At 44.2% G+C, this 21,711-nt stretch overlaps 1 protein-coding gene across 2 annotated transcripts in view; it reads left to right on the top strand.

Annotated features, from left to right (window-relative positions):
* Nucleotides 1-21,711, top strand: part of LOC310634277 (nuclear cap-binding protein subunit 1-like) — a 41,547-nt gene that overhangs the window by 13,422 nt on the left and 6,414 nt on the right. For both annotated transcript variants that reach the window (XM_083352496.1, XM_083352497.1), the window contains exons 6-17: nucleotides 1,258-1,379; nucleotides 2,230-2,299; nucleotides 2,572-2,787; nucleotides 9,915-10,012; nucleotides 11,543-11,606; nucleotides 11,861-11,971; nucleotides 12,170-12,234; nucleotides 12,785-12,847; nucleotides 14,996-15,070; nucleotides 18,069-18,172; nucleotides 19,187-19,309; nucleotides 21,606-21,708. In XM_083352496.1, coding sequence (XP_083208622.1) covers nucleotides 1,258-1,379; nucleotides 2,230-2,299; nucleotides 2,572-2,787; nucleotides 9,915-10,012; nucleotides 11,543-11,606; nucleotides 11,861-11,971; nucleotides 12,170-12,234; nucleotides 12,785-12,847; nucleotides 14,996-15,070; nucleotides 18,069-18,172; nucleotides 19,187-19,309; nucleotides 21,606-21,708 — 1,214 coding nt within the window. The remainder of the gene's footprint in view (nucleotides 1-1,257; nucleotides 1,380-2,229; nucleotides 2,300-2,571; nucleotides 2,788-9,914; nucleotides 10,013-11,542; nucleotides 11,607-11,860; nucleotides 11,972-12,169; nucleotides 12,235-12,784; nucleotides 12,848-14,995; nucleotides 15,071-18,068; nucleotides 18,173-19,186; nucleotides 19,310-21,605; nucleotides 21,709-21,711) is intronic.

Below are 21,711 nucleotides of genomic sequence, written 5' to 3'. Positions count from 1 at the left end.
GAACGTAAATAAAACAGAATAAAAATTTAATTTAATTTAATTTAATTATTACATTTGTATAACGCCCTTCTCCCGAAGGACTCAGGGCGGTGAACAGGGCGCATATAAAAATACAGATTACAAAAATTAAAAAGAATTAAATAAGAGCCCGAGCTAAAACAATAGAATAATATAAAATCCACAATAAAACCCCAACACATCCCCCATCAGGCCAGGCCGGCTTGTTCAAATAGATAGGTCTTCAGACCGCGTCGGAAGGAGCGAAGGTCAGGTGCCATCCGGAGCTCAACCGGCAGCTGATTCCATAAAGCCGGGGCGCCCACAGAGAAGGCCCTCCCCCTGGGGGCCACCAGCCGACATTCTCTGACCGGTGGCACCCTGAGGAGGCCCTCTCTGTGGGAACGCACAGGGCGGAGGGAAGTTGACGCCGGCAGCAGGTGATCCCCGAGGTACTCCGGACCCATGCCATGTAGGGCCTTGAAAGCCATTACCAAAACCTTGAATCTCACCCGGAAGACAACTGGTAGCCAATGCAGCTCGCGGAGCAAAGGTGTAACATGGGAGTACTGGGAAACTCCCAAGACAACTCTCGCGGCTGCATTCTGTACCAGCTGGCGCCTCCGAGTGGTCTTCAAGGGAAGCCCCATGGGAGGTGGCCATGATTTAGACAGGCAAAAGGAGTCCTCACCATTGTATCCTATCTCATATTGAAAGTCTGCAGTTCAAAAGATCTGCAATGTAGCTCCTAACGTTTCTAAAATCTAGATTTGTAGAAGGCCTTTTAATCATACCCATTGGGTTGATGCCTGACAGATGTTTGCCAGGACCTGGGTGATGTCATTTACTCCAGAGAGTAAGTCTACATTTTAAATTCAATGAGAAACAATAGGTGAAATACCTCCTTGAAGAAGCTTATGTAAATAATAAAGCATCATCGTGACATAAGTAAAAAAAAATTGGGGGGGTTGTCCTGTATTTTTTTCATTGCTTTGTGCAGATTCAGTGCGTAATCTCCCGTGCACCTATGTGCAGGATGTTTTAAAATGATTAAAATCAACCATTCATGTTCATGTAAGCATATGAACCTGGCCCCTAGAAGCTTTGCACCTGAAGCATCATAACATTAGAGTTAGAGATGTGGAATCATAAATACAGTAGTGCTTCCTGTAAATCTCAGATCTTTGACCTGATTTAGCTTTTATGGCAAAAACCAGAAGTATTTTCTGATTGTGTTTTGTCCGTATTTCTACTTAACAGGTGCGACGTGACTGGTACGTGTATGCGTTTCTGTCGTCCTTACCTTGGGTGGGGAAGGAGCTCTATGAGAAAAAGGATACAGAAATGGAGCAGATCTTGTCTACTGTCGAAAACTATCTGAAGTAAGGAAATGTTTCTTTCTGTCATTGGAGCACGAACACAGAACTTGTAGACTTCATAAATTTGCAGGGAATTCTATTTCTTGACTGTTAAATCTAGAGGTAATATCTTCAGACCTTTAGGAGAAAACCAAGTTAGTTTTGTTCCTTTTTCAAACACACACACACACACACACACACACACACACACACACACACACAAATAGTTCTGCATTCTTAGTATGGAGAAAGATACTCAAGAAGAATGATAAAATCCTCAAATTTGTGAAAAAGGTGCTCTGCAGAAAACATAATTGCTTTCCACTGATCTTGAAGTCAGTACTAGAACAATTGAGTGGGAATTCCTGGAAAACACTAAGCAGGTTTTGCTACTTAAAAAGGGATCTGAAGTGATCACAGGGCTGAAGAGAATTTTTGTAAGTCTTGGACTCTTTGATGCTACAAGTGTCTTTCGACATAGTAGTCAAACTAACTCTCCTAAAAACCTACATTAGTTAGGAATCCGGTCATTGAAAGTGCATACAGTCGACATACGACCGATCATTTAGTGACTGTTGAAGATTATTACAGATCTCTCTGGGAGAACTTACAGCCCACTTCCCTGGTCACATGACTGCATGTTGGGCATTTATGGCCATTTGCGGTGTCACACACTCACATGACCATAGTTTTGCTGAAAACTGGCATTTACTTTTAATATCTACCACAGAAGAGATCATAATATACTTTTCCCAATGTCTCCTGCCCTTTGAGATGTACTGTCTGGTTTGAATAAAGTGCTGTTTGTTTCGGTGTCTTAAAGTGCAAACCAATTATCCGTGGTCCTTAAAATGATTACGCTCTTTTATGGTAGACGGCGTCAGAAGACCCACGTGCCCATGCTACAAGTTTGGTCTGCTGATAAACCACATCCACAAGAAGAGGTGAATATGATTAGGGTTTTGAATTCCTGCCCTCGCATCCATCTGAACAAACAGTGGAAATGCATATTTCCCGTTTTTGGCTGCATGAAGTTGACCCTGTTCTAGTGAGAAAGTCTTCCCAATGGCTTTTCCTTATTCCGAATTTTCCCCTTGAAATGGTTCCTAAGGAAACTGGGAAGGGTGATTTCCTACAGCACGGAAATCAGTCTTGCTTTGGGAACATCCTTGAATTCCGAATATGAAAACGTCTGACGGATGCTGTTTCCTTCCAGTACTTAGATTGCCTTTGGGCTCAGATTCAGAAAATGAAGAAGGACCACTGGCAAGAGAGGCACATTCCGAGGCCATACCTGGCGTTCGACAGCGTGCTTTGTGAAGCGCTGCAGCACAACCTGCCTCCTTTTACGCCCCCACCCCACACGGCAGATTCCGTTTACCCGATGCCAAGAGTCACCTTCCGAATGTTTGACTACACTGATGATCCTGAAGTAAGTTAATGATGTGGGGCAACATCCCTGTGGTGCGTTGTCTGTTGGGAAATGAAATGTTTTCGTCTTTGGTGGGTTCCACATAATATATATATATATATCCCTTCACCTTTTGACTGTTCGGTTTGGGTTGTTATTTGATCTGAAACTAGTTGAGAATTTGCTTCAAATTCTTTAGCAGGGTTGAAATGGTTCAGTGTTTTGTCTTTCTTACTCCATGTACCACTGCTTTTTGAGGTTCTGTCCATTCTGTTTCTCAGAGTAGGAAAAGGCTGCTTCTAAATGAAAATACTAAGTATCCTTGTGCTTATAGAAATAGTTTCCGGCTGACTGACTTCTCTGTCAAATAATTTTATTGCATTTTAAAAATCATACACATTAAAAACCACACATACTAACCATCAAAAGAAACGATAAAGAGTAAAAGAGAATAGGGATAGAAGTGTGAAAGAAGTATATAGAAAAAAAGACAAATATATACAAAGACTGATTTCTGACTTCTAAAGATATAGAGAACACTTACTTTCAACTTTTAGTTTAAGACTGTAATAAAATGTCCATTTTACCCCCAAAAGATCAGGAGAAATTTTAAAAAGTGTTTTCCCCTTTTTAAATTTTAACAATTTAAATGTCAGATTTTGATTTTTCTGCATCTCCTGCAAAGAGTACACAAAGGGCTTCCATTACAGATGAATTGTCTTCAATGATTTTTCTCTCAGGATGGTTATTAACTGAGCCACGGTTGCTAGTTCTGTCATCTTTATTAATCATTCCTCTACTGTGGCAGGGACGCGGTGGCTCAGTGGGTTAGGACGCTGAGCTTGTCGATCAGAAGATCGGCAGTTTGGCGGGTTGAATCCCGAGTGACACGTAGCAGAGTGAGCGCCTGTTACTCGTCCCAGCTTCTGCTAACCTAGCAGTTCGAAAGCACGTAAAAATGCAAGTAGAAAAATAGGGACTACTACGGTGGGAAGGTAACAGCGTTCCGTGCACCCTTGGCGTCTAGTCATGCCGGCCACATGACCACGGAGTCGTCCTCGGACAAGTGCTGGCTCTTCGGCTTTGAAATGGAGATGAGCACCGGCCCCTAGAGTCGGAAACGACTAGCACACATGTGCGGGGGAACCTTTACCTTTTTACTACTGTGGCTACTGTAGGATCTTTCCAATGCTGAGCCTATAAAAGTTGTGCTGCTATTATGATATAGAACAAGGGTCTCCAAACTTGGCAACTGACTTGTGGACTTCAACTTCCAGCATTCCTCACCCAGCTATGCTGAAGTTGAAGTTCAGAAGTCTTAAAGTTGCCAAGTTTGGAGACCCCTGATATAAAACAATATTACACTGTATTTTTTTTACTTTTTATCCATATATCCCAACAAAAAAAGTTTCTGGTCTAAACTGTATATTAATTTTGAAATTTCTTTTTGAATTATATTATTAATTTCTCTTCAGTATTGTCTGGCCTTTTGCATATCCACCCAAGGTGATAAAAGATTCCTATTTGAGTCTTTCCAAAACTATTTGGGTAACTTTTATACCATACATTTTAAACAATTTATCTGGGTATAAATACCATCTATACATCATTTTCTAGAAATTCTCCTTGAGGTTAGAGCATAAGGTAAATTTCAATCTCTTTATCCACATAGTTCCCAATGGATCAATTTGTATGTTTTATTGAAAATTGTTCACCCAGCTTATCATACAATTTTAACTACTTCATCTTGTGCTTCCAATTTTAACATTTTAGCAATAAGATATTAAAGATGGCGGACGTGCGGGCGGATCTGTTTGAGTGAGCTCTGCAAGTCTCAGAAAATAGGTGTCCTAGGAGCCCCCCAGGGGTGTTTACACCCTCTGGGTTGGGGGGATAGTGAGCGCAACTGTTTAGGCAGCTGAAGGATGAAGGTTTTGGACTCCGTTAGCTGCCAGCTCTGCCGTTTTTTCGACTGGATGTTGGCGGCGCCTACCTGCTCCCTCGGGCGTTTCTCCGGTCGTTTTCTCGGGCCTGGTGGTTGCGGCGGCCGGCGGCTTCAGCGGCGGCGTCTTCGGCGGTGGCGGACCCGGCGTTCGCGGGGGGTCCCTGGCTGCTGGCGGCCCTGGTGGCCTTGGCGGGGGCGTTTCAGGCCGTTCCGGGCCGCTTCTGTGGCCGGCTTGGTCTTTCGCGGCTCTCCCTCGGCTGTGGCGACGGCGGCGTTGTTGGTGCGTTCCGGAGACGGCGGGGACGGCGGCGGCGGCGGCGTTCTCCGGGGCCGTCCTGGGCCTGCCTTTCCATCGACCGTTCGCTGGGCGTCCTTGGCGGTTGCGGAGCTGGCCTTCGGATGGTCCCTCGCTTCTGGCGGTTTCGGTGGTGGCGTTTTGGGCCGTTCGGGCCGCTTCTGCGGTGGGCCTGGTCTCCCTCGGCTGTGACGGCGGCGGCGTTCCTGGCTCGCTTGGATGGCGACGGGGATGGCGGCGGCGGCGGCGTTGTGCCGGGGCCGCTTTGGGCCTCCCTTTCCATCGATTGCTTGTTCTCGGCTCCATCGGCGTCCTGGCGGCGGCAGCAATGGCGGCGGCGTCTGCAGCAACGCTCCGGTGGGGGCGGTGGCCCTGGTGGCTCAGCGGCGACGCTGGAATCAACTTATTGTTTCCTCTGCTTGCTTTGCTCTTTCTGGATGGCCTGGTACTCTTACTGCTGTTGGTGGCCTCGAGGGTTCCTGGGCTAGCCGGTTAATGCCGGTGGATCCCAGTGGAGCCCAGTGGTCCCTTGAAAGATCTATGTTTCCCGTGACACCAGTTGTGACTCTGGTTGGTGCCATTGGATTTGTGGACCTAAAAGAACTAGATAATTTGGAAGACCCCAATGATTGCAGAATTGGCCATGATCAACTTTTCCGAAGGACAGAGCAGCGGAGGATTTGGCCACCTAGTAGTGCAGACTTTGATGATGTAATACACCATCTCATCCCTGCCTTCGGACTGTTCTCTATTGCCATTCACATATCGGCCCCAAAGGATTCAGAGTTCCCCTGGGTACTGGCCACAGTGAGAGGGTGGCCTGAATTTACATCTGCTGCCCCTAGAGGTGAGAGCTCTAGGGGACATGCTGTACCCAGGATGGATGTTTCGGACTATTCCCCCCTGGTATAGGCTTTCCAACTGTCGTGAGAGGGCGGTGGTTGGCCTGTCCTGGGGTGACACCCAGCTGAGTGGCAGTGGCTGGGTGGAGACTCGGGACATCTATTTGCTCTCTGTTTGGTTCCTCCTTAAATCAACTGATTATGGACTGCCTATATCTGGACTGCTTTATGCCTTGTTTTAGGTACTCCTCTACGGACTTGCTTGCCCTCAGGGGTGCTCCCCCTTCCTGGAGGCGGCCCGCCTTTCCAGCCGAGTATAATCTCGAGGAAGGTCCCATCTATTGGGATCCTGAGAGATGGCCGGGCACGGTTATGGGCCTCCGACGTAAACCTAACAGGAGGTCCTTGATTTGTTTTTTGTCAAAATTTTTTTGGGGGTTAGGGAGGAGGGAGGGTTCTTTTTTTGGTTGTTTGGACGAGGGGGGCAGTCCAACTACCTTTGTTCAGGCTAGTGCTGAGGCTGATCGCGGAGGGGAGGAGCGGGGGTCGGCTGCTTCTGGGGCTCCAGGGCCAGTCGTGGGATTGTCCATTCCCACGACGATAGGGAATGGCAGCAGGTGTAGGAACAGAGGGCCGTATCGGTCTCAGGGAAGGCCTCTCCGCTGCTTACAAGCGGTGAGGCACTCCGACCCTCTGGTTCCGCCCCGAGGTCCCGGGAGTGAGGATGTGCAGCCTCCTGAGCTCCGGCTGGTGTATTTGAATGCCAGGTCGGTCGTTAATAAGGCTCCTCTCGTTCGAGACTTGGTCGAGGGTGAGCAGGCTGACCTGGCTTGCATCACGGAGACCTGGTTGGGCCCAGAGGGCGGTGTTCCTCTGGTTGATCTTTGCCCACCAGGCTTCCGGGTGCTGCACCGGCCTCGGGCTCAGGGTAGGGGTGGGGGAGTGGCTGTTGTTGTGAGGGAGACCTTGTGTCCGCGGGAGGCCACCGTTCCCCAGACAGTCGGTTGTGAGTCTCTCTTTTTGAGATGCGGCCCTGGTGCGCAGTTGGGCTTGCTGCTGGTGTACCTTTCGCCTAGTCACGCAGCAGCAGCCCTGCCTGAGCTGCTTGATGTCCTCTCTGGGCTGGTGGTTGAGTTCCCGAAACTTATAGTTTTGGGGGACTTCAACCTACCATCGCTGGGAGGATCATCTGAGTTGGCTCGGGAGTTCATGGCTTCCATGACGGCCATGGACCTGACGCAAGTAATTACGGGACCGACTCATGAAGGAGGCCACACCCTTGACCTTGTTTTCTTGTCTGGACGGTGGTTAGATGATCTTGGTGGGGGCTCCCCAATTATTATGCCCCTGTCATGGACCGATCATCATCTCCTGCGGCTGGTCTTCCGTTTTGCCACCCCCCGCCGTGGGTGTTTGGAACCACTCAAATGGTACCGCCCCAGACGCTTAATGGATCCCCAGAGGTTCCAGGCGGCGCTGGGGTCCCCACCTGCCTCCCTCGCTCACAGCTCGGCCGAGGCCTTAGTGGAAGCCTGGGAAAGGACGGCCACTGAGGCCCTTGACCGAGTTGTACCCTTGCGGCCCCTGACCCGGTGCAGATCCCGCCGGGCTCCATGGTTTTCTGCGGAGCTCCGGGAGATGAAGCGTCGGAGACGGGGCCTAGAGAGCGGTTGGAGGTCCAGCCGATCCGAACCCGACCGATTGCGACTAAGAGCCTATATTAGGTCTTATCTCGCCGCAATTAGGGAGGCGAGGTCCAACCACTTCGCCACCCTTATTGCGTCCGCAGATAATCGCCCGGCTGCCCTGTTTAGGGTGACTCGCTCCCTCCTAAATCAGGAGGTGAGGGAGGATCCCTTGCAGGGACGTGCCGAGGAGTTTAACCAACATCTGTCGGACAAAATCGCTCGGATTCGGACCGGTTTGGACTCTGACTGGGCAGAGTCTGACGATCAGGACACGGGTGGTCTTGTCGATATCATCTGGGAGGAGTTTGATTCTGTGACTCCGGAGGAAGTGGACAGGATCATGGGGAGGCTGAACACCACCACATGTTTACTGGACCCGTGCCCTTCCTGGCTGGTTTATGCAGCCCGGGAGAGGACACGCAGCTGGTTCCAGGCAGTTATATCGGCTTCTTTGAGTGAGGGTATCTTCCCCGCCGTCTTGAAGGAGGCGGTGGTGAGGCCTCTCCTCAAGAAGCCTGCCCTGGACCCGGCTGTATTGAACAACTTTCGTCCTGTCTCCAACCTTCGCTTTCTTGCGAAGGTTGTTGAGAGTGTGGTGGCGCATCAGCTCCCTCTGGTCCTGGATGAAGCGGATTATCTAGACCCGTACCAATCGGGTTTCAGGCCCGGGCACAGCACGGAGACGGCATTGGTCGCGCTGGTGAATGATCTCTGGAGGGCTCGGGACAGGGGCCATTCCTCTGTCCTAGTCCTATTAGACCTCTCGGCGGCTTTCGATACCATCGACCATGGTATCTTGCTGCGGCGTCTCAGGGGATTGGGAGTGGGAGGCACAGTTTTACAGTGGTTCTCCTCCTATCTCTTGGGACGTTCGCAGTCGGTGTTGGCAGGGGGGCAGAGGTCGACCGCGAGGTCTCTCATTTGTGGAGTTCCTCAGGGGTCGGTCCTCTCGCCTCTCCTGTTCAACATCTACATGAAGCCGCTGGGTGAGATCATTCGTGGCTTTGGAGTTGGGTATCATCAGTACGCTGATGATACCCAACTTTTCTTTTCGACCCCAAACCACCCCAGTGATGCCCTCAACGTGATGTCCCGTTGCCTGGAGGCGGTTCGGGTCTGGATGGGGAGGAACAGACTCCAGCTCAACCCCGACAAGACTGAGTGGCTTTGCATACCTTCATCCCGGGTTTATTCGGACATTCCACCTCTAGCTATGGGGGGTGAATTATTACCCCCCGTAGATAGGGCTCGCAACTTGGGGGTCCTCCTAGATTCACGGCTCACCTTGGAAGATCATATAGGAGCCGTGACTAGGGGGGCCTTCGCACAGGTTCGCCTGGTGCGTCAGTTGCGGCCCTATCTTAGCCGGGATGATCTATGCACGGTCACTCATGCGCTCGTGTCCTCTCGTCTGGACTACTGCAACGCTCTCTACATGGGGCTGCCCTTGAGGACCACTCGGAAGCTCCAACTGGTACAGAATGCAGCCGCGAGAGTGGTGTTGGGAGTCTCCCGATACTCCCACGTTACACCTCTGCTCCGTGAGCTGCATTGGTTGCCGGTTGTCTTCCGGGTGAGATTCAAGGTACTGGTAACGGTATTCAAAGCACTCCATGGCATGGGGCCGGAGTACCTCAGGGAACATCTGCTGCCGGCATCAAGCTCCCTGCGCCCTGTGCGCTCCCACAGAGAGGGCCTCCTCAGGGTGCCACCGATCAGAGAATGTCGATTGGTGGCCCCCAGGGGGAGATCCTTCTCTGTGGGCGCTCCGGAGCTATGGAATCAGCTACCGGTTGAGCTCCGGACGGCGCCTGATCTTCGCTCCTTTCGCCGCGATCTCAAGACATTCCTGTTTGTACAAGCCGGCCTAGCCTGAGGGGGAGTGTTGGGGTTGTTTTATCTTTCGTTTTTTAATTTTTCTGGGGGTTTTTAGCGTTGTATTTATATTGTTTTTAACTAGGGCAATTGTTTAATCTTTTTTAATGTTTGTATTTGCTATTTTATTCTGCCCTGTGAACCGCCCTGAGTCCTCAGGGAGAAGGGCGGTATACAAATGTTATTAAATTAAATTAAATTAAATATTTTATACATGGCTCCATTTCAGACAATTTGATCATGTTCAGAATGTTATTGTTCACTGGTGTCTGACCCCCTCCTATTCCCTCTCCTCTCGTCTCCTCAAAAATCAGAGTGGGGCAACTGAACTTTCTGTATGCTGAAAAGTACATTATATAGATTACATCCCCACAAACTATTTTATTAAAACTGTAGGGGAAATGTTATAATGCCAATATGTGATCACACATCATGCCTTTTGGGATGAAGATGGATTTTTGGGCTGTGCCAATAAATTAACCTCTGTTGTTTTCTTTTGTCAGGGACCAGTTATGCCAGGGAGCCACTCTGTTGAAAGATTTGTGATTGAAGAAAACCTCCACTGCATCATCAGATTATTTTGGAAAGAGAGACAGACGTGGTAAGGCTCTTTGCTTCCTTGGGTAAATAATTGTCAACAATTTCAACCAGATTGGACACAGTGGCAAAAATTTTATTATAATTCAAAATATTTTTTTGCAATATCCTAAAAGTATTTTTGCATAAATCAGCTATAGTTTTATCCAAGCAATATTGTTGATAGGAAGTTTACGTTTCAGGCCCGGGTATAGCACGGAGACGGCATTGGTCGCGCTGGTGAATGATCTTTGGCAGGCCCGAGATAGGGGTTATTCCTCTGTCCTGGTCCTATTAGATCTCTCAGCGGCTTTTGATACCATCGACCACGGTATCTTGCTGCGTCGTCTTGAGGAGTTGGGAGTGGGAGGCACCGTTCTGTGGTGGTTCTCCTACCTCTCGGAGACGGTGTTGGCAGGGGTGTTGGCAGGGGGGCAGAGGTCAACCCCTAGGCCCCTTAGTTGTGGGGTGCCTCAGGGGTTGGTGCTCTCGCCCCTCCTGTTCAACATCTATATGAAGCCGCTGGGAGAGATCATCCGTGAGCTGCATTGGTTACCGGTTGCCCTCCGGGTGAGATTTAAGGTGCTGGTACTTACCTTTAAAGCCCTACATGGCTTAGGCCTGGGATACTTGCAGGACCATCTGCTGCCGGGAACGAATTCCCATCGCCCAGTACGCTCACACAGAGAAGGCCTCCTCAGGGTACCGTCGGCTAGACAATGTCGGCTGGCGACCCCCAGGGGGAGGGCCTTCTCTGTGGGAGCGCCAGCCCTGTGGAACCAGCTCCCCCCTGAGCTTCGGATGGCCCAAGATCTCCAGTCCTTTCGCCGCAGCCTCAAAACACTCCTTTTCCACCTGGCTGACCTGGACTGACAGGGATTTTAATTATGTTTACAATTTTTAACTCTAATCTTTAATTTATTTTAATTTTTAATTTTAATTTATTGTACAGAGACCTTTAATTTTGTTGTTGTTAGCCGCCCTGAGTCCTTCGGGAGATAGGGCGGGATATAAGTCCCATTAATAAATAAATAAATAAATAAATAAATAACTGGCCGTGTTGTTGCACTGTTGTCAGGAACAGAGGGAGGGAAGGAGAGATGGAAATTAAATGGATACAAATGAACTGCCATTAGCCATTACATATAAAAATTGAGTATTAGTGGAGGAGAACAGCCTAGAAAAGTGATATTGATCTGTTTTCCCTACATTGAGAAGTGCTCTTTAAAACTTTGTGTGTTAAACTAATGCTTTAAAATGCAGGTTTACATTGTGTTTGTTAACTGTGAATATTGATTTTGAAGGAGCTTCTTCCCTGGTTATTAATGGCATCTGGAGCTGTCATATCTATTTCTATATCAGTCTGTTCAAAGAGGAACTGACACTGCATAGTGACAGAACCTTTGGCAACTGTTTCTAAGACTTGCTTCCTGCAGGGAAATAGGTTTTTTTGAAGGAGTGGGTCCCGGCACATATCACTAAAAAGTAGTTTTTTTGCAAGGGGTCTACCTACTTCCTTTTTTATTCTGAATTATACACCTATCTTTTTCTGTAGTGCTACCCAATTAACAAGCTATCCAGGAAGCAACAAGATCCCTCTGAATTACCACATTGTTGAGGTAAACACTATATTTATCATGTCACTTTTTCTTATTTAGTGCCAATGATCTTCCTCTCTGCAAATAGTTCCTCATCTCACAATGGACCTTGAAATGACCTATTTTGAGTTCAAACCATTTCTGGTATACCTAGAAAGTCCATTGTGGGTTTGGAATGGGGCATTTTAACATTGGAACTTTCTGACAATGAAATATTCTGTACACCTCTGCTTTTGTGAAACTGGTTCATTATATTGCTTTCATATTTTCCCCAGGTAATTTTTGCTGAGTTGTTTCAGCTTCCTATTCCGCCTCAAACGGAAATCATGTACACTACGCTTTTTATTGAACTCTGTAAACTTCAGCCTGGATCTTTACCTCAAGTTGTATCCTTTTCTCCAAAAATCTCTTGTAACAATATCTTTTGATAATGTTCTGTTTTCAACCATATTATAATTAAACAACATAATACTGCTAAGCTTGTAAGCTGCCCTGAGTCTTCGGAGAAGGGCGGGATATAAATGGAATTAAAATAAAATAAATAAATAAAATAAATATTTTAAACCTTAATTGAAAAATGATAGCTTGCACAAGCTACAGAAATGCTGTACATGCGCTTAGATACAATGAATACCATCTGCATAGATCGGTGAGTAAGGACATTCTCATTAAATTTTCTGGAGACTTAGTGACATGGGCTTATTTAGCGCAACAAAATCTAGTTATAAATGCTCCTGTTTCACAGGTCTTCTCTCATTTAATTAGTATTGGAATAAATTGTTTCTTCTATTGGCTGCTTCTGGAACTTTCTTATATAGCATTCATAGTCAATTAGTTAGAGCTCACTGCAAAGTTAGATTGCTATATTAAAATCTAGAAGAGAGCTACCCAATTATTATTGGATGTAAGACTATGAAGTCTTTGAAAATGATTCAAAATAGGTACTTTAGGATATGCAAGGTCTGAAGCTCTATCGAGGCATTTGCAAAGCATGCAGATACCTCTGAGATAACTCTTCAAAAGATTCTGTTACTATAAATATATTGGACATTTTCTGTCTTTTGGTTTTTAAGAATTTGCATCTCCTCAGACTTGACCACCAGTTATTTTATATATTTGGATGTAATGTCAGTAATAGCACTGCAAAACAAAAAGGGTTTGATATAAAAGTCTGAGGATATTTTTTTTCTCCCATCAAGATTTATGAATTGGTTTTCCCACCATCTTAGTAATTTTGAGTTCCGTTGGAGCTGGGAAGATTGGTAAGTGTTTGATTCCATATATACATGTATGTTGAACATGAGTGTAAATATATGTTTGTGCATATTCTCATTTCTGACAGCTATCTATTTTGTTTGGGTTATGTATGCTTGGACTGTGCTGTGCCTGAGATTCCAGTACAAAATTGTATTTTTAAATATTCTGCAAAATATGTTTATGTAGCAGCACTTTGTAAGTCTCTAAAGCACTTGTACCAGCCATCCTGGATGGCACAATTGCTGATTTTCTCCCTCGTGATAATGAGTGCTACATTACAATTCACATTAAAACCTCATTAATTCCTGGATGAAAGAGTCAACTTGGCTTGTATTAATTGAAAAATAGGTGGTTGTGCTGGATGGTACAGACATGCAGCATGAAACCAGGCTCTGGAGTTGAGCCTTCCTTTAATCCATAGGGATATCATGTCACTCCTCAGAAAACCTGTTTGATCTCAGGAAGCTATGAGGTTTTTTCCTGAGCACTATTTAGTAAGATGGATCACATCTTGCTATCTAATTGTGCTGCCCAGCTTTCTCTTTGAACTGTCAAAAATGCTCTCAGGAATGGGATTGGAAAAGCCCAGAGGTCCACCACTTTCAACTAGTTATAGATGTTCATAATCTAGGAACGTCACGTTTAAATTACCCTGATGCGCTCTATGTGGTCCTGCCCTTGCACTCGATCTGGTTGCTGCCATTGATCTAAATGCAGCAGATTGCTATATGTGGCATCTGATTGTACACATTCTAGTCCTTTGCTGAAGCTACGCTGCTGCCATTTAGCTTCTGTGACAGGCTTTGTTTATGACCTCCAAGGCTTTTAGTAATTTGAGACCAGGACACCTGTACAATTGCCTCAGCTGTCAAAACAAAACAAATCTTTATTACAGACATAGACAGTAATTTTAAAAGCTAAAAATTGTAAAATACACAAAGTTAAGAAACATTTTAAATATGTAGACTCAATACACACACATATATACACATCTAAAAAACCTATAAAAAGGGATAAAAACATTTAAGTAAGTAAAAAATATACAATCCCCACTGTTGTAGAATGAGATAAGTCATTGGGATCATCAGGGACATCCTACTACATCGACTGAGGCTGCATAATACCCTCAGGCAGGTTATTCACAAAGCCCTTCAGTGTATTTCTGTCCATGCTCCAGAGTGCCATATTTTAGGATGAGTTTGAAATTCAGTTTTTTACCCAGGCCTGATCTGTATAAATGATGAACGAGTACTGTCTACTGTCAGGACCCACCCCAATCCACATCTTAGGAAAGTTCTAGTCCAAAAGGAATTTTTACTAGGACATACTTGGTTGTGGAAATACAAGACAGGACTTAGTATTGTTTTACAAATTGAAACTTTATAAAGGGTTCACGGTTCAACCCCCGCTTCCCTCAACCCCATTTGGTCAGCCCCCATCATTTTACTTCATGTCATCCCTTTCGTGGGAAAAAAGGAACTTTGAATCTTTATGGTTATTGCCTTCTTCCTCTACAGAATTAAATGAAGACACAGGCCAGATGCCTTCTTCTCTAACCCTCTCTTTTGTTTCCCCAGTTCAAAAGATTTCCCTTGGTCTTTGAAATAACCTAAGGCAGGCTGAATCCACATGCGCTCCTCCTTCCTCAGGAGATGGCAGAATCCATGGGGGGCGGGAATAATGTTTTAAACATACATTTATGAATGTGATATAAATGGATTCTGACAGTTTGATTTAGTGAGATTTTACAATATTTCATTATATTATTTCTACACATTTTATTACAGCTTGTATTGCAAACTGTTGTGGGATATTTTGGCACATAGTGAACAGAAACCTAGATGGATAGATGGTTGGATGAATTCATGAATGAGTAGAAAAGTAGATAGGGTAGCAGATAGGAATACAAGTAGTGGGAAATCCTACAGAATAGTTTCATTACAAAGTTGATGTATTTTCTGACCTTTTAAATAATTGAAGATAGTTTTTTAAGTAGTAATTGTGGGTTATAAGTAAAACTCCAGTTCTGCATAACCTTAGTATCCTAGAAATTGTGATGCTATAAAAATTTAGAAAACTATGTTATGAACATGAAAGTATCTAGTTGCCATAGAGTCTTTCTTTTTTCTGAATACCATCTTTTTTATATGTAGGTCAGATTCTGTTTCTGAGGTTTTTGACAGACCCAAGCCTAAGTTTGTAAGAGAAGTACTGGAAAAATGCATGAGGTGAGTGAGAGATAGCAGCATTTGTATACGTTATCCACGCTATTTCTGTCAGTATAAGCAGTGTTATGCAAGTACTGAAAAAGAGGAAAATAGAAGAAGCAAAAGAAATTAAAGACATGGAGGAATAAAAAGAAGAGGAAAGCTTCATGAATGCATTACACCGCAGAGATCATTTTTGATCGACCGTATCAGCTTGCTCCAACTCACCTAGCTGCAATTACTCAGCCTTCCTGTTGTCACATTCACTTTTGTTGCCTAGACTTTTTTGCCGTTCAGACCTCATTTATCATTTCTCTTTGTCCAAACCCCCTCCTTACATTTATTTTGCAATTGGTAGGTTTATTCTGTCTTGGAAGTCTGTCTGCATTCATTCAGCATAGAGCTATTTGTGACCCTATTCTTGCTTTGCCACATGCACACTTCTTAAACAACCATCTCCACTGCATTATTATCTTCACTACCCTGATCTCCATTCTTTATCCCATCCTGTCATCCGTTTCCACTATTCTCATCTACTGATCCTGCATTCTAAGACATATTGTCTTATTTCATATGCATGTTTGCATCTCCCTGTTAAATTGTTACTTCCATATTCTGAGGGATGTTTGGCAGAGTCTGAATAGAGAGAGAGATCTTTCCTTGACCAGCCTTTACAACAGAATAGTACAGTAAAAGAGAAGTAGTTTAATATATCAATTACTTATTGGGGAAGGCAAATAATAATAAGACAACAAAATAGCATATCTAATTTAAAAAATTTTGCACTTATATAACTTGGTGAAAATATTTGGTCACCTGTTATATGAGAGGAGCCCTGATGGCACAGAGATTAAAATGCAGTATGGCAGGCTAACTCTGCCCATAACCTGTTGTTGAATCCTGATGGAGCTCAAGGTTGATTCGGCCTGCCATCCTTCCAAGATCTGTAAAACGAGCCAGATTGTTGGGGACAATATGATGACATTGCAAACGGACCAGAGAGTGCTGTAAAACACTGTGGGGCAGTATACAAGTTTAATTGCTATTGCTATTGTAGGATTGGTATCCCTTAAAATATAATAAACATAAATTTTATCTGGATGGGCCTCATATTTGGAAGTGATTGGGACAATCAGAGCACGTCTTGGAGCATCAAAGAAAGGGCCCCATATGAGGACATGGGCAAGAGTTTCTACCTTCCTGGATCCATAGGGTCAAACTGAGCAATCCCATTAAATTGTATCAACAGAAGGGCATTAAACTAGGCTCTAGAAAAGACCCATCTGTATTTGCTTAGTGTTAAATTGTATAAGTCAGAGGTCTACAACTCTTCCGGGCTCACGGCCCGGAGGGAAGCAGAGCAGCTTCCAAATTGGTGTGCACGCACACAAACTGGGACACGTGCACTGGTGCAGTACTAGCGGCCCCGTTTGTGCATGCGCAAATGGGCCGCACAACCCACACGGTGCTAGCAGCCACCTTTGTGCATGCGCAAACGGGCCATGCACACCCACCCAGGGCTAGCGGCCCTGTTTGTGTCCGTGTGCATGTGCATATAGGCCACGCACACCCACCAGGGCTAGCGGCCCCGTTTGCACCCACGCACATGTGCAAACAGGGCCACGGGCACTAGTGCGAGTGAGGGGAGTGTGCGCACACCGGCCAGCCATTTCTGCAGCTCGCTGGCCAAGAGCCCATGGCCCAGTTGTGGGCCACGGCCCATAGGGTGGGGATGCCTGATATAAGTATCCCACAATAGAGAGCTTGCATCTGTCTGAGAATTGGCAATAGACTTTTGGGGCACTGGTGATACCATTTTAGCAATCAGTGTCCTGATTCTCTTTTATTATTAGTTTGGCCTTTTCCAGGTTAATTGACCTAAACATTCAGGGGAGAGGCTAATACTGCAAAGTTGTGCTATGCAGGTGTGCCAATGGGATTGGTAGTTGTTTGACAGCAGCAAAGGAATCAGGAATTTAGGATCAACATGATTTTAAAACCTGATATTAGAATCCTGTTCTGTCTAATCCCATTTGTTAGCTAATATACCATCCACATTCTTTAATTCATCTCCATAGTGATTAGCCCTGTTTTAGCCAAAAATGCAATACTTGATTCCCAGCAATCCCTATTCTCACATGGAATTAGCAGGCAGGAATGCTCTCAGTTTCTTACAGCAGGGGCTCCATTCCCATAATCACCACCTCACCTTGGAAGGTCTGTCTCTTCTCTAATTAAAATCTTCAGTCCAAAACCATCATCCTGTGGTCCAAAAACTATGGAACCTATTTGAGATATATATACAGAAGAAGCATACTGATCCTTTGACCATTTCTTTCCTGTTTTATAAACAGGGCATGCCTGTTTAGAGTTAGTTTCTAGGCACTAGAAGCACTAGCTTCTAAGAGTTTGGAAAACATGATTCATTTGAGGACTAACTTAATTAGCAAGAAAATAAAATTAAAATTGTAGAAGACTAAGTGAATTGAAAAATATTAAATGATTTCCAGAATTTTAGAGGTTCGGATAGATAGAGGGCTTCACTTGCAGGTAATCAAATTAATAGCAAGACGAGGAGGAATATTTTATCCCTAACTTTCTCTGGTGCCCTTATTTGAGCACTCTTTCTCCATGCAATATTAGCTTACAAAATGTATTTTGCTCTTAACTGAAATTTCTTGTCCCTTTAACTAAAATTCTCTTCCACTTTTGCAAGTTCAACAGACTTTCTCTTTTTAAGCAGAGAGATTGGCAACAAGCTTTCTTCAAACAAAGAAAAGCCTTAAAATCCCAAGGAAGCTTATCATTTCCCTACTTCTGACAAATTATAGTTCAGGCACAGTCCTAGTTCTATGAGGAACTTTTCCTGTGCATTCAGGATCAGGGTGTAGATATCAGCTCTGGGGTGTTTTACCAGTGCACGTATGTATGCCAAGTAATGAATGATTGGTTGGGTTATATCTGTAGTGTAACCATAATCATGTGACATAATTGTGGCAAAAAAATCTTTTTTTTTCAGGCTTTCCTACCATCAGCGAATAATAGATATCGTTCCGGCTTGTTTTTCAGTCCTTACTCCTGCAAATCCAGCATGTATTTATAAATACGGAGACGAAAGTAACAGTATGTAGAAGATTATATTTACATAATTTACACTTTACAAAAAACACCCTTGGACTGTGACAAGGAGTATTTGTTACCGTTGGAGGGAAATGGTATTTTGTCTTATTAAAAGAGGTGGGGGATGGGGGAGGCAATAAGAAACTCCATCTAAAGCAGTGGTGGCGAACCTTTGGCACACGTGCCAGAGGCGGCACTCAGAGCCCTCTCTGTGGGCATGCCTGCTGCTGCCAGCAGCTTGAGCAGGTCCATTAGGCTGCTGCCACCACCCGGAGCGGCAGCTCCGCCCAGCACAAAGAAGGCAAAGCAGGCAGCTAGCAAGCTTGAATAGAGGTGGTAGATCATGCCCCCATGCGCTCGCTGGCCTCTGTGTGCAGGGGCCGATGGTGTCAGGCAGCATCTGTCCCTGCCTCGCCTTGCCTTGCCCCACAGCAATGGTAACCCCACCCTACCCCCTGCCTCACCCTGCAGGACAAGCCTCCTGCCCACCGCTTCATCACCAGAGACCCTCTGGATCTCCCCCAATCCTGCCCAGCTTCCACAGGCATCCCCCCATGAGCAGCATCAAGGTGGCCACGCCCACCTAGTGGGTCCCTCCCACCCACCCACCCTGAGGGCATCACAATGCTGATGCAGCCCCTGACACTTTGCGATAAATAAGTGGGTTTTGGGTTGCGGTTTGGGCACTTGGTCTCTAAACGGTTCGTCATCAGTGATCCAAAGAAAGCTGCTGCAGCCATGGGCAGATATGAGATGTCTAGTGGTCATGATGACACAAGAGGACATTACTTAAGGGTGTGGCTTCTCTTCTGGAACGCTCAAGACATGTAAAACCCTCTAATATTTTTATTCAATCTTATATATCTGGTCTGATGATTTCTCTGAGATGGTTGATTTCCAAGCAAATTTAATGCGCTTTTAAAATGTAAACTTGTAAAAACTTGTGTGTAAAGAAATGTTTAAAAAATGCCCAGTTTTCAAAGCTGGAAACTTTGCTTCTTCTATCTTTGGATGTAGAATCTCTTCCTGGATACAACGTTGCACTCTGTTTAAGCATTGCCATTAAAAACAAAGCAAGTAATGATGAAATCTTCGCCATTCTGAAGGATGTGCCCAATCTTAATCAGGATGATGATGATGGTAAGCCCTTCTGATATTTACCATGTTCTGTTGCTAATTTCCAGGACTTTTTTTCTCATAGAACGCTCAGAATGTTGTTCCGGCACCTTTTTTTTTTGCAAAAAAAAAAGCTCCCTCTGAAAGCCTATTGCTAGGCAATCTTGACCCTTTTTTATGACTCATGGACTTCAACTCCCAGAATTCCTGAGCCAGCCATGCTGAGGGGAAAGGGAGAGGTTTCCAAGCTGAGCCATGCTGGCTCAGGAATTCTGGGAGTTGAAGTCCTTGAGTCATAAAAGAGCCTGCACTAGAAGAGGACATTAAAATTATTTACAGAATTACTTCTTTAGGAACTAAACTTTTAGAATGTAAAACAGCTAATTCAAAAAAGCCAGCAGGAAAGAACCTCACATTTTTCATCTGCTTCTGTCTTTCGGGAGGTAAAATTAGATAACAAAATAATCTATTTCCTATGTTAACATCTCTGCAACAATATAACAAAGTTTTGGATGATGGAATTATTTTTTATCTAAGGATAACTAATGATAACAACTCTTATATCTGTTATTTTGTTTTATTTTTGCACAAAAAATTGTATAATTTGCATTTGCATTCATTTACAAATAGAATATGTTGTTAAAATGTATTGGTGTTGAAATAATTAGTGCACACATATACCTAAAAGCAGTTTATTGCATTTGGCAATTATACTAAAAAAAATCATTGTCAACTAATATAATTCATTTAGTTTGAAATCAAGTGAAAAATTGATTTAAATTATTTTATTAAAACAAATTAATGGCAATTCTTTTATAAGAAGTTGCCTCAAACAAAATTAGTTCGACATGCCTGCTCTAGATAGGTAAATGCTCCAAAATAAATTCTAGACTAGGCCTGTACATGCAGCCTACCAAGCACCCTTGGACAGAGCACAGACTTTTTTTTAAGTAATAAAATCACCACCACTGCCGTGAAAGTCATGTTGCCTAGTGCCTCCATGGCTTACCATGACCATGAACTCCAACACTGTAGATGCGCCTCTAGTCACCAAATCATTAATTAGCCCACCAGCATTCCTTTGCAGACCACAAAGATTTTTAATTTATCAGTGTTGGACTTTCCCTTCTACAAGTTGCACAGACCTCTTCTAGATTTTCCTCTTGTCTTTCCGAGTTAACTCCTTGGTCTGTCATTGAGCATGAATTGACTTTGTAGGGAAACATATTATCATTTGATGTATATTTAACATATGTTCTACCTTTATTTACCGATTATATAATATTTGTAGTAAATCCACATGGCGAGGTTTGGGGCAACTTACAATATTTTTAAAATAAATATTTTTAAAATAAATATTTTTAAAATAAATATTTTTAAAATAAATATTTTTAAAATAAATATTTTTAAAATAAATATTTTTAAAATAAATATTTTTATAATATTTTTAAAATCATAAGATTAAAACAAAAGCAGGGCTTTTTTCTGCATCGCCTGGCCCGCACTGCCTCTGCCTCCCGCACCGCCCCGCTGTATAGAGCGGGCCACGCTGCTCCCACAGCACCAGCCGTGCTGTCTCCAGCCCCAGGGGGCAGCCTGCCACCAACACCCCTCGCACCCGTGACCGTAGCAGCGCCCCACCCCCACCCCGTCTCCTGTGCCCACCAAGATGAGAGTTCCGGCACCTTTTTTTTTTTTTAAGAAAAAAAACACTGCTAATTTCATTTATGGAAACATTGCAAAACCTCAGGGAAGTTAGTTAGGTTTTAGTTAAATGTAGGATGTGGCTCCAGTTCTTATTTTCATACAGCAATTTCTACTAGCTCAGTAGAATTGTATTTACCTGGGACCTGTTGATATCCAGCACCACTCCATACATCCAGCACCACTCCATATATACAAACCCTTTACATTTATGGTATTTTAAACAGAATGACACTATAGAATCAGAATGGGAAAAGGGAAATGCTTCAAGTCAGATAGGAGGAAGAAAATTGCCACATTTTGGATAAAATAGGAGGTTGAGACTAGGAGATTGTAGGAAAGACCATGCTTTTTCAGATACTAGTTACTATATACTAAGAATTGGCTTCATCCATGAGTTTCAATTCAGTTTTATCTTAGTATATGTCTGAAATTCATTCATTCATATATGTAATTTAATTTGTATTAATGTAATTGTAAGAAAAGCCTAGTATGAAATTTCCTCTCCAGTTTATTTTTTAAATAGAAAAGTAAAAATTCTAAGTCCCTCTCAGCCTTTAGTGAATGCCTACATTGCTTACAGGGATTCAAATGTATTTGTAACTTTGTTTTCCAGATGAAGGCTTCTCAGTCAATCCTTTAAAAATAGAGGTTTTTGTCCAAACATTATTGCACGTAGCGTCAAAGTCATTCAGTCACTCTTTCAGTGCTCTGGGAAAGTA

Source organism: Vipera ursinii (genome assembly GCF_947247035.1).
Source record: "Vipera ursinii genome assembly, chromosome: 2".
Taxonomy (NCBI): domain Eukaryota; kingdom Metazoa; phylum Chordata; class Lepidosauria; order Squamata; family Viperidae; genus Vipera; species Vipera ursinii.
Note: the sequence above shows the minus strand (reverse complement) of the source record. Positions and strands in the feature narration are given on the sequence as shown.